This window comes from Chrysemys picta, chromosome 6 (assembly GCF_011386835.1).
Source record: "Chrysemys picta bellii isolate R12L10 chromosome 6, ASM1138683v2, whole genome shotgun sequence".
Taxonomy (NCBI): Eukaryota; Metazoa; Chordata; order Testudines; family Emydidae; genus Chrysemys; species Chrysemys picta.
Window position 1 is genome coordinate 94,951,830 of NC_088796.1, and position 16,986 is coordinate 94,968,815.

General features: G+C 36.5%; 1 protein-coding gene across 1 annotated transcript in view; it reads left to right on the plus strand.

The window, feature by feature from the left end:
* Positions 1-16,986, plus strand: part of SMC5 (structural maintenance of chromosomes 5) — a 79,207-nt gene that overhangs the window by 42,032 nt on the left and 20,189 nt on the right. The window contains 9 exon segments of the mRNA XM_005297775.4: positions 1,017-1,171; positions 3,014-3,127; positions 4,156-4,250; positions 4,473-4,477; positions 4,480-4,604; positions 7,415-7,588; positions 7,745-7,914; positions 10,488-10,611; positions 13,243-13,365. Coding sequence (XP_005297832.3) covers positions 1,017-1,171; positions 3,014-3,127; positions 4,156-4,250; positions 4,473-4,477; positions 4,480-4,604; positions 7,415-7,588; positions 7,745-7,914; positions 10,488-10,611; positions 13,243-13,365 — 1,085 coding nt within the window.

A 16,986-nucleotide genomic window follows, 5' to 3' on the forward strand; every position in this document is an offset into this window, starting at 1 on the left:
TTGTGTTAGTTCTGTCTTGATGTAACTTGAGAGCTAGAATTAAAATGTGTTGGTTTTTTTTAGAGTTCTTCTTGATTAACTTGCTTCCACACATTTTTTGTCTGTATGGCCCCAACACTATAGTATCAAAACACCTCTCATGTATTTATGGATTTATCCTTGCAGTAGCCCAATGGAGAACTGAGGCATAGAGAGACTGATTGTCCTGCTTAGTGAGGTCTAGAAAAATAGGAAATTGAACCCTGTCTCCTGAATCCCAGTCCAGTGTCTTAAGCACAAGACTATCCTCCTTCTCCATTATTGGAGAATGTAGATTGGAAACATTCTGTGTGTTGCTGGAAGATTTTGTAGTATTTTTTTCTTAGTATCATGTGGGAACCTCAAGGTCCCTCCCAAAAGGGGATGACATGAAGAATGCTACTTATGTGTGTCTTCAGAGGGAGAATGAGTTCTTCCTTTCTTCTCTTGGGTGGCAAGAACCCTACCACACCATTCTTGCATTACAGCAACATTCTTCTGTTGTCGCCAAATAAATAACAAATAGAAAAGTACTGAAATAGAAGTTTCTTATCCCCCTACCCTCCACAAGTATAAAATTTCCTTCTGTTCCTCCTCCCTTTTTCTAGTAGTGGAGGAGAAGGTTTTGAGTTGTGTTTTTTTTTTTAAGATAGTGGCAGTCCAGGATTTTTGGCTATATTATTTGGCAATTGTTTACTTGAATGTCTCTACACCTAGAATAGGCCCATTGCAAAAAATAGTTTGAATATTAATATTTATACCTGGATATTGTTAGTCTCTGTTTTGAAGTACATTTCTGTTTATTTCACATAGCTCTGGGATTTAAAATTTTAATGGAGTACATGCTTTAGAATGGATAGGATACTGGTCATAAGCGTATGAAAATAAACGCTCTTTCCTAGCCATAATACTGTAGCACTATAGTTATTAAACATTAGAAATCTTTAGTTGTGATGTGTAGGCTTGACTTAATATAACTTTCTTAAACAAAATTACAGGAGTAACTGATCGCATTGTACAATTTAACAATATGATGAATCAGAAGGAAGATAAGCTCAGAGGGAGATACCGAGACACACACAATGCTCTTCTGTGGCTAAGGGAGAACAAAGACCGATTTAAAAGAAGTGTCTGTGAACCCATGATGCTTGCAGTAAGAAAATTCGCTTGAGTATAATACTAATTAGTGGCTAATAGTGTGTCTTAAAAAAATTAAATTCTGGATTGGTTGTTATTTCTATTATAAACCTAAAATCTAGAGGCTCCCTAGCTTATCTACTGTTTTACAATGAGTTAGCAAACTGGAGTACATTTAAATCTATGTCTACAGCTGGTTAAGAGGTGTAATTTTTCTCATGCAAGTAATATAACAAGTGTGAAAGTTTTACTAGACTCCTTTGTACCTTGGGTATGTTGTTACATGGATGAACACAGAGTGCTTTCAGCCATCCAACATACAGGTTTCCAATGGAACTGCCCTTCTTCAAGGTGGCCTCTACAAATTCCAACTGGTGAGATATATCCCTCTTGTATTCCCCTGAAATTTGGGACTCTTCTAAGAAAGCAGAGGTGGTTGGGATTATATGCGAGCCTTCTCATAGTTCTGAATATTCAGAACAGAAGTTTTAAGAGGACTTTTGCTCCCCACCTGCTTCAGTTGCTTCTTTTCCACATCGAGCTGCACGCAGAGAGGCGTTCAATCTGTGCTCAGTCTTGGTTTGTTTCTTGGCCAGACTTTCCTATTATTACTAATAGTTGTCAGTAATGTTCATTTTACATAGTTTTAGGTACTCAGAAGTCAGTAACTAAGTTTAACTAATCCTTCTAAACTTGCTGCTTCATGCTGGTTTTGGAAATGCCAGAAATGGTTTTGCATTATCAGAATCAAATATTATTTTTGCCTTTTCCAGATGTTCGCTCCTACTGGATATAGCATTGTCAGGTCAAGTTAATCAAAAACATATCTTGATCTAAGGGCCATTACCTTTCTCTTTCAAGGCTAGTTAATCTTCACAGTCTCCATGAACATCTGAACCTTTTCCCCCTAATCTCTATTGTACAATATAACCTTGTTTCTTTGAGGGTTTTAGAAATATCTGAAACTTTTAAATCAATTAAAACTGGCTCACCAGTTCTGAAATCACTAGTGGAAGCAATCAAACTTTGGTCAATTGCCACTGTATTTAATAGAGTTAAATAGTAGTGTGTATTGGTTTTCTCAAACATATCTCGATCCTTTTACAGCTAATAGTATGATATAATTTTAGTGTATTGATATGTTCCTAATATTACCATATTTTACCAGGGTACAAAAACCTTCCTTCATCTTAAACAATGGATTTGTTTTGTCTGAGAATTCTTTTGAGAAAACCAGATTAACTTCTAGTAAATTCCAAATCCTCCGTCTCCTCACAGGGCCTTGGGTTTCTATATTTATGTTTAGATGTTCTCACTGGCTACTAGTGAAATCAACGAGAATTGCATGTGAATATCCAAACGGTGAATCTGGAGTTTTCTGATATTTCCACCTTTCCTTAGAGCAGGGTTCGGCAACCTTTCAGAAGTGGTGTGCTGAGTCTTCATTTATTCACTCTAATTTAAGGTTTCACGTGCCAGTAATGCATTTTAACGTTTTTAGAAGGTCTCTTTCTATAAGTCTATAATATATAACTAAACTATTGTTGTATGTAAAGTAAATAAGGTTTTTAAAATGTTTAAGAAGCTTCATTTAAAATTAAAATGCAGAGCCCCCCCGGACCAGTGGCCAGGACCCAGGCAGTGTGAGTGCCACTGAAAATCGCTCGCGTGCTGCCTTTGGCACACGTGCCATGGGTTGCCTACCCCTGCCTTAGAGCAAAGTATTGCCTTTGTTTTATTAAATGTTGGCTTGGATATTACCCGTCTTACATTAAAAACAATAAATAATGTATTTTATTTTTATAATTATATTACATCACACTTTTCATGATCCTCCTTTGTCTTTTTATCTGAGCAGATAAACATGAAAGACAATAGACATGCTAAATATGTTGAAAATCACATTTCAGTAAATGATATGAGGGCCTTTGTTTTTGAAAGTCAAGAAGACATGGAAATATTTCTTCGGGAGGCAAGTACTCAGTCATATATCATGTTAACTATGTAGCTTAAAATAAATAATATTGATGCAGGAACCCTCCAGTTTAGAGCATACTTATTATGACCACTAAGTAATTTATGCACTATGTAATAATACATTTGCTAGGTAAGATCAGTTTTTTTGTAAACTGTACTGAGACCACAGATATGCAGACTCGCACCTGATTTTTCTCTTTCATAATTTAAATAAAAGAGCAAGATCTTTCAAAATCCAGAGAGGAGGATTTTTTGCTCTTGCATCCCTGTGCATCTGACTCATACCTGGCTCAGCTACTTAGGTGGGACAGTGGGCTCTGAATTTGACTGTCAATGACTGCTGTTTATTTGACTAATGTATTTTCTTAAAAAGCTTTTCCTACATGGTAGTAGTTAGGTAGTGGCTTTTGGAGAACTCATCTGGTTGGGGCACCACAGATGTGGGCTTTTGTGGATGCTTGCATATGTTTTAGTGGTTTGTGTTCTTCATCTTTTTGTTGAGACACCTTTTTTACTGGATATTTCGGCTTGTCTAGTAAATTGAAATTGAAAATGTAGATATTTAAGGAATTGATAAAAAGATCAGTTAAACGTCTGGAGGGGTTAGTTCACATCTATATTACATATTTCCCAGATGCTGATGCAGAAAGGATCTTCTTGCTATAGTAACTCATTTCTGTCCAGGATTTTGAAGGTCACCAAGGCAACGTTGCTGAGGAGATTGATCATTAATGGGGGGACATAAGGAGGACTTCTTTTCTTTTCTTTCGACTGGCCAACTGACCACAGTTTTCTGCTAATTGAATGTAGAGAAAATGAAAAAGCCTCAGTGGATGTAAATAACTTTGGTTATCATGTGGGAGTCAGAATAATTTCAAATGCATGCTTGTGAGATTAAATCAATAAAGGAAATGTTTGCTTCTATGAAATGCATCTTTTTCATACATTAGTATCATTTTAATTTCACTCAAAACTCTTGTTTTGTTTTTTGTTACTGAATATCTTGTTTGGTGTAACGTTTAGGTGCGTGACCATCAGAAATTAAAAGTTAATGCTGTATGTGCACCCACTGAGTCATGTGCTGAAAATAGACCTTCAAGATCAGTTGAAGAGTTGCAGTAAGTAATAAAATACTTAACCTTAAAACCATTGTTAACATTGAATGTTTTGGTCTTAGTGCAAAATGATGTCATTGTGCCACCATGCTTTTTTTTTTTTTTGCAAATCAAACTCTTACCTCAAAATCAAATGATTTTTTCTTTCTGAATATTTGTGCTAACTTGTCATAAACAAAACTGGTTAAAGATCTATTTGTGATTTTCACCTTTTCTCTTCCTCAGCCAATATGTGTTTTCTCTTATTTACGAGAGTTATTTGATGCTCCTCATCCTGTGATGAGTTACCTTTGTTCCCAGTATCGTGTTCATGATGTCCCTGTGGGAACTGAGAAGACCAGAAGCATGATTGAAAGGGTGAGAGGTGCTAAATAACATGAGTAGGACTATGATTTTCTTAAGACCATATTTAGGAAAATTGCTGAAAAATCGACATGAAAAAAGTTCTAATGGGCGTTATTTTGGGTACAAATAAAACTTTTCACTTAGTGGGGAGAAAACCAAGACCAGTGGCTTATATAATGAGTAGATTTTAACACATTGGAGCAAACCTATTGGTTGCAATGCTTCACAGGAAGTTAAATGTTCATCTTACCCTAGTAATGCGCTAACCAAAGCTCTAAAACTCAGAGGTTTATTATGGTAAAAAGTCAAAACTATTAATCTGTTTTGTAGTAATCAAGTAAGCTTTTTGGGTGACCAGGCCTGAAAGTTTCTGGGTACTTTAAGTAAAATAAATTACAAACCATTTACTAACTTCCCAAATTTTAAAATAAATGTTTTCATTTTGGAGCTAGGAAAATTTCATGACCCCTACTTGAAACAGTGAACTATTGAGAGCAGTAATTGGAAGGTACTTTCTGCTTGAAATGCCTTTTGTCTAATATAGTCTTGTAACCTCCTCACTGTATTATTTGTTTTGATAAAGGAAATACAAGAAATTTAGACTTGTTTTAAATGGGCTGACAGAAAGAGTTACCGTCCTGGGAATCCTTCACGCACGCTCTCTCTCCTCTTCCCTCCCCCCCCCCCACTCAGTGCTGACTTATGCATTTAAGATCTGCACTTGTGACTGTAATAATAATAATAATAATAATACTCCCTTCAGCACCAGTAGTTCTGTTTGTGGTGAACAGTTGTTCTTCACATTGCACAGAGAACGGAATTCCAAAGTGAAAAATTGCTTTTTCTTCTGGGGTATGGTTGGAAATTCACATTTTCTAAGGAAGCCTGTTTTCCTTAATAGGGAGAAAGGGAAAATTAATGCTCATTCAAGGAATAAGGTCTCCAGGCAGGGAAGCTTGTCCCTTATTTGTGGGAGAGGGGTTATCTTTCTCTCTCTCCTTTCTTATATGTTAAGGAGAGAACAGCAGGGTAGATGAGATGGGAGAAGATAAGAAATTCCCCTTCACCTCCTTATTTCAAAGGAGCTATCTACTGGTCTTGAAGCCCATTCTTTTGATGGGTTGGAAAGAGGAGTCACTTGTTATGTGCTCAAGATTTGCTGGAGTGCACGCCTATGTCCAAAACCTATCTTGGGTGCATTAGCTGAGGAGAGCTGGCAACTGCTCCTCAACTCTGCTGGGAATTGTGCTTCCCATGTGAGAAATGACACTTCTCTGCATATCCTCTGGGGGCACTTACTGGAAGGTGAAAGAAGTCCAAAAAACTTTTCTTCTCCTCTTCTGGCAACTCATCCTATGGGCATGGATGAAGAGGAGCCCTCAGTTCACCAACCTAATATGTTCATGATGTACCTGGGGTAGAACAGCAGTTTTAAAATATCTACGAAGGGAATGCTTTCAAGTATCAAGTGGTTTTTCCCCCCACCCCGTCTCTCGACAAGGAACTGTCACACTCCCAATTCATTACTCATGGTGGCAGGTGAGAGAATCCCACCAGTTCCAAAATGCCAACAATAATTTGCCTACTGATCATGTGATAGACTATTTATTTTGAAACAAAACCTCCTCGAGTAGCACTTACCTAATATTTGATACCACGTGAAGTCATAAATGATACTTTCTGTAGCCCTTTTCTACTGTGGTTACACAAACTTGAAATTTCAAACATTAATAATTTTAAACCCTTTCCTTCACTTAAACTTGGCTTGATTTTCTTTCCTCTGCTATGTGGACCACAGTTATGTGAGGTGTTATGTGAATTTTATATTGGCTGTTTTGAGTTATTTGGGCACCACAACTGTTTTTTTCAGTGAAATGTGTGGTATTCCTCATGCTCTCATAATAACTCTAATATTTAAATTAATTTTGCTAAAACGTTGCAAACAAATTAATTTTGGGGCTCAGATCAAGTATGGGAAGCTTTACTGATAAACCTGAAGGAGAAAAAAGAGTTAGAATGGAATTGGCCTCTCAACCTTAAGGTGAACTGCAAAGCAAAATGAAGACTTAGTTAAGCACAGATTTCAGTACTCAATAACCTCACAGTATCCAGGTTGTGGGGAGAACTCTGTACAGAGATTTTTAATTAATAATTTTCTAATTATTTTCCATTCTGGAAACTTCTTGATTCATCGTGGTTCATTGAGGATGTCACATAATCCTTCTGAAATATTGCAGTACCATGGGTTGTAATGAGGTTTCCCTTATTTCTGATGTCTCCATCTTGAGTGTCTTCAGTGAATCATGAAGTACCAGATATCAGGGAAGGTATGAAATTTTAAAAGAATAATGATAAATTCCACACCTCCTTTCAGGTATCTGTTCTTAACCAAAGTCTCAATTTTGCTTTGGGACTTACCTCAAACGGTAACTCTTTGGAACACCATAATAGACATTTACATAGCATCTTTCTTCTCCAAAAATCTGAAAGAACTATCTATATAGTTTTGTGTCTATACAGGAGTCATTCACTCATCACAGAAGTGCAGCAGTTGTGATATATGAGTGTGATATATATATATATATATTTTTTTTTTGCTACTTTAATTCAGTCGGCAAAATCTTCAAATTCAATGATGCAACAAACTTGTTGAATCTCCTTTATGCAATGGCATGTTCATACACCAGAAACTTGGCTAATTTTAGTATCCCCACTCCAAATCATAGTTAGTTTATTTCCTATTCTGAAAATAATCTTTCTTGTTCAGAATAGGTGAGCCTTACATAAGATTTTTGTCAAATGGCTTTGTTTTTCATGTTTAGGTCATACAAGAAACCAAATTTAAACAAATCTACACAGCAGAAGAAAGGTATTCAGTGAAAGTGTCTGCTTATACAAATCAAACTATTTCTAGTAACACATCACTGAGACCAGCGCAGTTTCTCACTGTCACAGTAGATGCAGATGAAAGAAGGCAGTTGGAAAACCAACTAAAGGTAGGCCGTTTTATTTTAGTGTTTAGAAAAAAATTCTAAAGTACATAGATTGAAATACTGCCAATTTTTTGTTCAATAAAACTGTATTATTTGGCCTGGATCTGGTATGATTGTAATGAAAATATTAAAGATTTTTTGTGTCACTATTTACTATAGGATATTAATAGACATTTCCAGTTACGAGATTCTCAATTGCATACATTATATGAGAGGCAGAAGGGTCTGGAACGCAAAGATAATGAGCTGAGACAGCAAAAGAAGGAACGTTTGGAGAGAAAAAACAAAAGGAAACAACTGGAATCAAAAATTAGTATGAAACACGATAGGTATGACTTCTGATGAGTCTGTTTGATTGCAAATATTTTCTCTTGCTGAGACAGCATTAAGATGCAGAAATAAGTCTGAAGTATTAACATCAGTTATGATTTTGTATGTTGGTGACGGGCCATTTTAATAACAAAATGGAAATAACAAGCAATCCCTAAAATGTGTCTTGGCTGCCTCTAGCCCATTGATTCTGACAAGATATAATTTTTCTTAAGAACTAATTCAGAAATGGGGTGATATAGGTGATGCACAGGCTTGATTCTCCCACCTTTCACTTCTGAAATATAGGTAGGTTCATCTGTGATTGAGGTCACCACTGAGGATATATTTGTTCTCTTAAGCCTGGTCTACACACAGTTTTGTATACTGGTGAAACGGTTTCTGATACAAATGAAGAGGGGGAGGAGGATTTAAAAAAAAATTATACTGGATGTTGTTATGCCAGTATAAAGGTACCTTTATACTCTAATAGTTTTATTTCTTTTCCCTTATAGGAATAAGCATACTGATATAAGCACCTTTATACTGGTATACATGCATCTGCACTATGTTGTTGTATACTTTAACTACCAGTATAGTTAAAGCAGTACAACCTTTGTGTATAGACAAACCCTTAATCTAGTTTCCCATGGGTGTTTTGGTCTGTTACAAGATTATCACACAATTTTGCATGATCAACAGAGATGTTATCTGGTCTTTGTTTCATAAACACTTGAAAAACCAAACTGAAGCCTCAACCCTAAAAGGGTTCATCTTCAAATATTATCTTAGTACTCTCATGAAACACTGTTATATTCTTTTTTTGTGATGAGATGGGAAATAAGGTACATTATAGCAAGTGCTACAAAGATAAATGGACTGACCTAAATGTGGCATGTACCCTCCTTGCATCTTAGTGTTACAATGTTGCTTCATTTTCCTAGAACATCGTTAGAGGATAAAGTATAAACAGTGGTTTCTAAATTCAGATTCAGTTCTGCTTTGTTGTCCAGCCAGAATGGGTTATAGCAAGTTAAATCTTCCTCCCAGAAACTAATCCTGTCGCTTAATCTCCATTAGTCCAGTGAAGACAAAATCCTGAAGTTTCTCTTTAATTCAGATCTCCTAATCAGTTGTATGTTGCATTGCTTCAGTACCAGAAAACTCGGTCACTTTTTTTCTTAAGGTTTATCATATAGTGGAGAAGATATTTTGTATCAATAAAAAGAGAAGGCAAATAATGTTTGAAGCTTTGTGCTAATGTGTAACCACTCTTAAAATATTTGACCAAAGTTTTGAAACTGGACTCCTAAATCAATGGCCAAATTTTCTTAAGTCAGTGGAAGAGCAGATACTCAGCATCTCTGAAAATCAAGCCACTGTTATTTAAGAGCCTAACTTTGGGAAACCAGGGTTAAAAACATAGGCCAAAATTTCCAAACTCTCTTCTGCAGTGAGTGCAATAATAGAAGATAAGTAGCTGTTTTTCATAAATTAATACATATAACAGAAATTAAAGAAAACAGCCTTAACTCTGCCTTGTAATGATGCGATGAAGGGGGAAAAAGATCAGTTTCATTTTTTTGAGAACACACTCTAAAATGCCTTAATTGTAATTATATCCTCACTGAATGACATCATTACAGGGTAGAGTTAGGATTGTTTGAGGGTCTTAATTGTGCATTACTTGCCTTAACATGTTCAGATTTCTTACAGGTGTAATCTTAATTCTGAATTTCTTGGGTTGAAAATGCTTGGTTTGGGGATAATGACAAGGATGTTGTAAGATTCTTTACTCTAAATTTAGACCTAGTCTACACTTAAAACTTAGGTCAACCTAGCTTCATCGCTCAGGTCTGAAAGTTTTTGCATCCTGTGCAACATAGTTAGGTTGCTCTAACCCCCACTATAGACACAGCTAAGTCGACAGAAGAATTCTTACATCAATCTAGCGACTGCCTCTCAGAGAGGTGGATTATCTATATCAACAGAAAAACCCCTTCTGTCAATGTAGGAAGTGTCTACACTACAGTGCTATGGCAGCACATCTGCAGCACCATAGCTGTGTGACTGTCGCGTCTGTAGTGCAGACATACTCTTAGTGATACATACTCTCAATCTTAACAGTCAAAAGACTCTTTATTACAGTATCTGATAGCTGTACCGTTATCATGTAGAAGAATCTAAGTTCTGGAATAGGATAAATTCATTTTTGGGTTTGAGATGGTGGTCTAATCCATAGAGCAACATTATCACCTTTTTTGGAAAGCTGACCTGCATTTAGTCTGCTTACAGATGATAAAAAAAGGAAATGGAGGAGGAATTTAAGATTTGTTTTAGAACCATAGTTAAGAATGAAATCCCTTTTACAGATAACATTTTCTGCTGAATTTTTTACAGAATGCTTTAGGATGGGAGGGGCAGGAAGTCAAGAGGCAGAAAAATCAATTCCCCTTTTTCTTTATTTAGTAAGGGCAGTTGGACCTCTTCTAATTTTCAATGTATTCATTTATGATGGACCCTTTGGGATTAAGAACCTGGGTATCTCAGCATGATTTAATCAGTATTAATAATAAATTGGTTTCTTTCATAGTTTGAAACAGATGGAGCAAGATGCCATCAATCTAGAAGAGGAGTCTCAACAAACAAATGCCAGGATCAAAGAAATTAATGTCCAAAAAGCAAAACTTGTTACAGAATTAATGCAACTCATAAAGGTGTATGGCTCCTTCTTAGCTTTCTACACATTTTTCCTTGTCGTGAAGGATCTAGTATAGTTAAAAATAAAAAGGGGGAGAGTGGAGCTGTCTTAATAGTGGAAGGTGTTTTGAAATGTCGGTTTTTATTGTTAAAAGAGCTAAGTTTACTTCTGCTACATGAATGTGTTTCGTTTGAACATAGCCCATATAAACTCACTCCACTTTCTGTTGTTGGCATGCACAATTTACTACATGGGTACTTAAATATTATAAACTGACTTGGATAAAAGCTGCCATCTTGCTGGCTAAAGAGGCTTCCAGCCCATTAAATTGCCTAGCAAACATATGTGCAGTATATAACCTTGTCACCAAATTTCTTGTATCCCCATATACATTTTTCAATTAATTTTATTTTCCTTAGACCCCTTTCTTATCATTACTTCTATATGAACATATTTTCTTGGTCCTACAAGAAATACCCCAGTTTATGATAATTCAAAAAGAAAAATCTTTTCTGTAATTTTTTCTAGTTTATTTTGTCTTTTTGACAGCACTTGTGCATATTTCATTTGTGTTTCCTCTGCATAGTTAATTTGTCTACTTCAGGTGGATTTTTCACACAGCACCTGAGACATACCCCGCCCTTTTTTACAAATTGTAAAATCACAAAAATCAATGGGGGGTCAGCTGCAGTAGATCAAATTACTTTGAACTTGGGTTTTTAAAGAACTGACTAGTTTTCAATTTGTCTGTGGCCCTTCAATAATTTTAAACTCCTTGGAATAGCAAATCAGTCATACATATTATAAATATTGTGTACACCTTTGTTGTTGTATAAATGGTAATGGCCACTTCTTTGGGAAAGTTAGAGAACCATAAAATAAAATCCTTAAGTTTTAATAATCAGAGTAGATATTCTTCCCACTCCTTAGTTATCTTCTTCAATTCTCAGGACTTTTGGTGGGGCTGCTTGTGCTAAATTACCTCCTGTGTTCTGTGAAAGCCTTCAGTTGTTTCCTGCCACCTTTGGGGGTGAGTGTTTTTGTGGATACAGACTAATACAGCTATCACTTAAATCCTTTTTTTGGGGTGTTACCTATGAAATAATGCTGGTTCTACTGCACTGAATAGCCAGCATTAAAAGAAGTTTCTGCTTACCATGTCAAATAGATGAGTTGTTTTGGAGTGTATTGGTAAGCCCTGAATGGAAGCAGTTGGAGTCTTTCACAGATCATGTAGGATCATCTGGCTGAAGCAGCTTTGAAAACGACAGAGAATTGCAGAAGATAACCAATTTTAAGGCACGGTGGGCCCCCAGGGTTTGTAAATTATTTTTAAAAAGTAATTTTGTATAGGTGATATGCTGTTATTAAGCAACTACTTTCTCAAAAGGAATATTATTTTTATGAACAAACAATTTTCTAAATTAAATTTTAAAATATCAGTTTATAAGAACAGCAGCACACTCTGGGATGACTGTGTTTATCAGTCAACTTACATGCTTCTTGGGTGTAGTTAGTGTTCCTCTGCTTCTCATACACAGCACAACTAAAGTGGCATGTACAGTTATAGACCAGTGAACACCCTGTGTGGAGGAGTATTATTTATTTTTCTCCTCCCGCTACCCCATAGCAAACTGGCTCTCTAATATACTTTCTATTCCTCGGCAATACAGATTGGAAGGTATTTGATTGCCCAGCTGCATGGAAGAATGATAGTAGTTAATTATGTGTCACAGGAATGTATATCGATTATTCAACAGTCTAGGCTACACAACCATCTCAGTACAGTGTTTCAAACTGAAGAGTAAAATGCTCAGCCAAATTAACAGGTTGCTGCTATGTACTGTCTCTTTAAAGGAGCAGTGAACTTCGTAATATTTTGTGAGTGTTCAAGTGAGAAGGACTAGATATTGCAGAAAGAAGTTTTGGGGGGAGCACTCAGTGCTGGAAGGGTTGTTGAGGTCCTCCTGCAAAGAGTAACTGGATGGTGAAAGCCTGAATGCTTGTATGCTGGCTGTTGGTGTCAGGGCTGTGAGCCACAGCAGCATAGTATTCTAGGCAACCAGAATTGCAAAGCAGGTGGTGAGTGTGAACTCCTTGTTGGCCTGGGTGAACCCCAAAGCGAGACACAGTAAGTAATTGTTTTTCCCTCTTTTTGTTACAGAACTCTAGCTCTTGTTTTTCCTTAAATAGCTGTAGCCTTTAAAAATTGCACACTTTTTTTCAAATAATGTAATCTTAGGTTTTTTAAAAAGTCACTTCACAATTTTTGTAACTTTGAAGCAGAGGATTTTCCTAGATGTTGTTTACATAACCTTCACAGCTGTAAGTAATGTTAAAAAAACAAATCTATATGGTTAGTTGCACATCATGCACACCAGCAAAGCTCTGATTTTGCTACAAAATAAATTAGATGTTTAGCTTCCTTGTGTGGGAGAGACAAGAAATACTTAAACAAGCACCTTGCTGCTTCAGAAACAAACTGAAAACAAAATTGGGTTGGAGAGCTGAATCTGGAGTCCAAAACTTTGTATAAAAATTGATATCTTGTAAGCTGGTTTGTAAAGCCTGATGCTGCTGACAATGTATCAGTTTCGAGTGTTTCACGACAAAGGAGATTTATGTTTTTTTGTGTTTTGCTCTGCAGAATTGCATAACACTGAACATCCTCAAAGTGGATTTGGTTCTTCAGAGCACTACAGTGAATTCCAAGAAGAATAGACTAGAATCTGATTATAAAGCAGCAACCGTACAACTAAGAGCTTTAGAGGTAAGCTTTGCTTTTTATTTCTTGGTGTATTGGTAAATCAACTTTGAAAACACACCTTTTGCCCAGAGGCCTCAGCACTCAGGAATGGGCTGCTTCTGTTCTCTACCTTAGTAATAGGTATCTCTACTTCTGTTGCTAAGGTTTTTGTGCTTTCTGAAGCTTTCATCAGTTCTCCAGTCCCTTTCCCTTCCAGGTGAAAAGGAGCTTTGCTTCCCCATGCTAACCAAGATGGCTACCTCTTCCGTAAAGATGTGCCCTAAACACTTTAAACCGTGTGGGACTGGCATAATATCCTTCATAGCGGGTCCCTTTGGCCCAGTCTGTCATTTCTAAATGACAATCTTCCTCCAGTGAGTAGCTTCAGTTGGGACCAACCTTCCAGAACTGACACTTGGTAGTGGACTGACCCAAATGGGATCTGATGAAGATCTGGAGGAAAGCACATTCAAGTAGGATAGGGCTGAGACCCTAGTTCTCCATAGCTGTTTTCCTTATCCTTTTTATTAAACTCCTGCCTTTGGGGAGGCCTAGTGGAATGAGTGGGAGCAAGTTTCTTCCCCATTGCCATTTCGCCCACACTGTGACTTTTAAATGTTAGAAAGTAATGCGCTAAACGTTTCACATAAACTAATTTTATGGAGGAATTTAGCATATATGGTAGACATGAGAACTTTCATAATTTCTGGCCTGATCCTGCAAGTACAAAATTCCCTTTCCTGGCAGTGAGAATTTGGGTGTGCAAGAGGGGTTCCATATTTTCAGTTCACCTGTGACCTGAATCAACATCACTTGTTGGACAACTGCATGTAGCAGAAAAGTTGAAATAATAAAATAAAGCTTTCAAGAAACTACAGGCAAAGGTACAGAGACTGGTACAGAGAAGTAGTAATTAGTATGAGGTATTACAGAAATTATGTAGTGAAACTAAATTAAAACCTACACATTATGATTAAACAGATTAATTGCCAAATAATCAACAAAGACAGCCGCAGAACACATGTTACTCTTGCTGCCATTCATGAAGATCAGAACACTGCACAGTGACTCACAATGCCACTCGTTGAGATTTGACCCGGTCATGCTGGAGGGGTGGATGGGCCAAACTTGAGAGGTGCCGTGCTGAGTTAAAATGAGAGTGGTTCAGTTCTGCATACCATGTGAAAAGTTTCTGGTGGCGCCCTGGGAGAAATCCGGGGAACTCTTGCTAAGATTGCATTTATTAATATTGTTTCTCTTATTAAAAGTTGTTAGTCTTTAAAATATTGTTAGAAGATTTGAATGTCCCATAAAATCCAATTCATTCCCTCTTCCAGAGGAAAGAGGGCTGCATATGTTCATGTGTGAGTTGTCAGCACTGGGATTCTGTGGAAATAGCAGCACATTGGGTATATTTTAGACACTTGGATTGAAATGCATTTTCCTTCCCAACGTTTATGCTTCAGAATGTGTCACGTTAGTAGCAACAGATTTGTGGGTTTTTTTGTTTGTCATGGCAGTTCAAGTCAGAACCTTAGTATTATTTTAACAACTTTTTGTATTTAATTTGTCTAATGAGCATGAGAAGCAAGTGTGTGTTTATGACCCATATTGAACAGTAGGGAGGATTGTTAGCCCCATCTGCTCATTAGATAATTGGCACAGTCGCCTTTGTGTTTATGATGATTGAAAGAGACTTGCTAATTGTCTTGCTTTGATAGCTTGTTAATTTTTAGGTTCATTTGGTGTAATTTTTTTAAATGATTGGTATTAAACTCAGTATGTACGTTGTTATTTTTTCTTTTAGGCCAAGTTTGAAGAAAATGCAAATTCTGTTTTCCTTCTGTATGAATTGCCCATCTTTAATTATTTAAATACTGTCACTAAGAATGCATTCAGACACACATTCATGGGAAAATATTGGCTACTATATTTTCTTTGACTAGTTTCTCATTTCCCACAAAACCAATTGCACTGCTTATGAACATAAAAGAATACAAATTGCTTATGAAAATAGAATGTTAGAGGGTTCTAGTATCCAGTAGCTATGCCTTAGCTCCACTCTAGCATAGAACTCTCTCCCTCACTGCCCAGACTAACCTCTCTTCCTGAATTAGTTCTTATATTGTCAGCTGAAATACAGTAACACATAGCTCACCCTAAATCTTCTCCCTTAAGCTAGAATTTCCCTCTAGGACCCATCTATTCCAGACAGTAATTCCCTGTGCCCAGAGGGGCACTCTGACATCCCTTATATCCAGGGTGGGATTAACTAACTGTACTTGCCAAATGTTAGCATTTCCATGAAATATTCGAACACATCATAATTGGATGGGTCTATAGAAGGTTCCACATGTATGTACTTATATGCCTCACCTACCTACTAATCCATTTCTCCTGGTATTTATTCTAACACTTGTACCTGGAACAGCTTCAAACACCTGCTTTTTTTCTTTTTAAAAAATCAGCCTGCCTCAATATGTTTCCTCCTTCTCTTCCCAAATACATGTGTTCCCCCAAAATTACAGCTGTCCAACGGCCTGGACAGGCAAAATTCAGTCCTGTGCCTGAAAACATCGCTTTAAGGCCTATTTCATGCAGCCCTGCAGAGTTATAAATGGGAGCCTTGGCATTGCCAGAGATGACAGACTATAAAATTGACATTTTTATGTACAGAAAAACGATATATGTCATTTTCACAGGTTCTTTTGGCTTCTTTTGAACCCTGTATGTTTGGACTCATGGTAATGAAGGCAATTGGCTTTTAAAGTATTGGGATACAAAAAATAATCCCAGTTACATTTTGAAAACTCGCTAAAATGTTCCTAAATATTTTTCTGTAATATATAGCATGAATAAACACATAGTGGAGCAGGTGTGGTGAGGGATGTAGGTTTTATTGACACTCATTTAGAGTGACCTGTGTAACTCACTTTTGGCTTGTGAGTAATTGGGCCATCCCAAACTTGTGACAATAAGTTTGATGCTACACCACACCATCATGAATTCTTCCTTTCTGTCTATATGCACGCAGTGCCAAAAAAAAAAAAATAGCATTAACACAACATTAGAGAAATCAAATTTTCAGAACTAAAAAAGGTAGAATTAATGCCAAAAAATTTCAGTTATTTATGCTTTAAAAATACCTACATAGAGGGTTGAAAATTCCATCTTAATTTTCTCCTATGCTTCTACTTTAAAATGGGGCTCTTTTTATATCATTATAAAATACCTGTTCAAACTGCGTAGTTCTTTACAACTTTACATATGCAACCTGTAATGCCTTGCTTGATTTTCTTTTCAGTCGCAAGACTTCAAAATAGTTGTCAGGCCTTGCTTGATTTTTAAGTTGCAATGAGATCTACAAAACAAGCCTAGTTTTCAGAAAATTAGTACAGAAATTTAAAATTCTGACTATTAAAAGCTGAATGGACTAACATTCAAGGTAACTATTACATGGTCCTCAAGTATACAAATGACAGAGCTTGATATGATTCAGAGTCTCAAACCAAACTAGCACTGAATTAATCTAAAAAGCTTAGCATGAATGTTTTAACATGCTGATTTAAACTTTCATAACTTTACAACTGTTGAACTAATTTTATTAAAATTTATTTTGTCCTTAAGTGGAAGGTCCCTAACTCT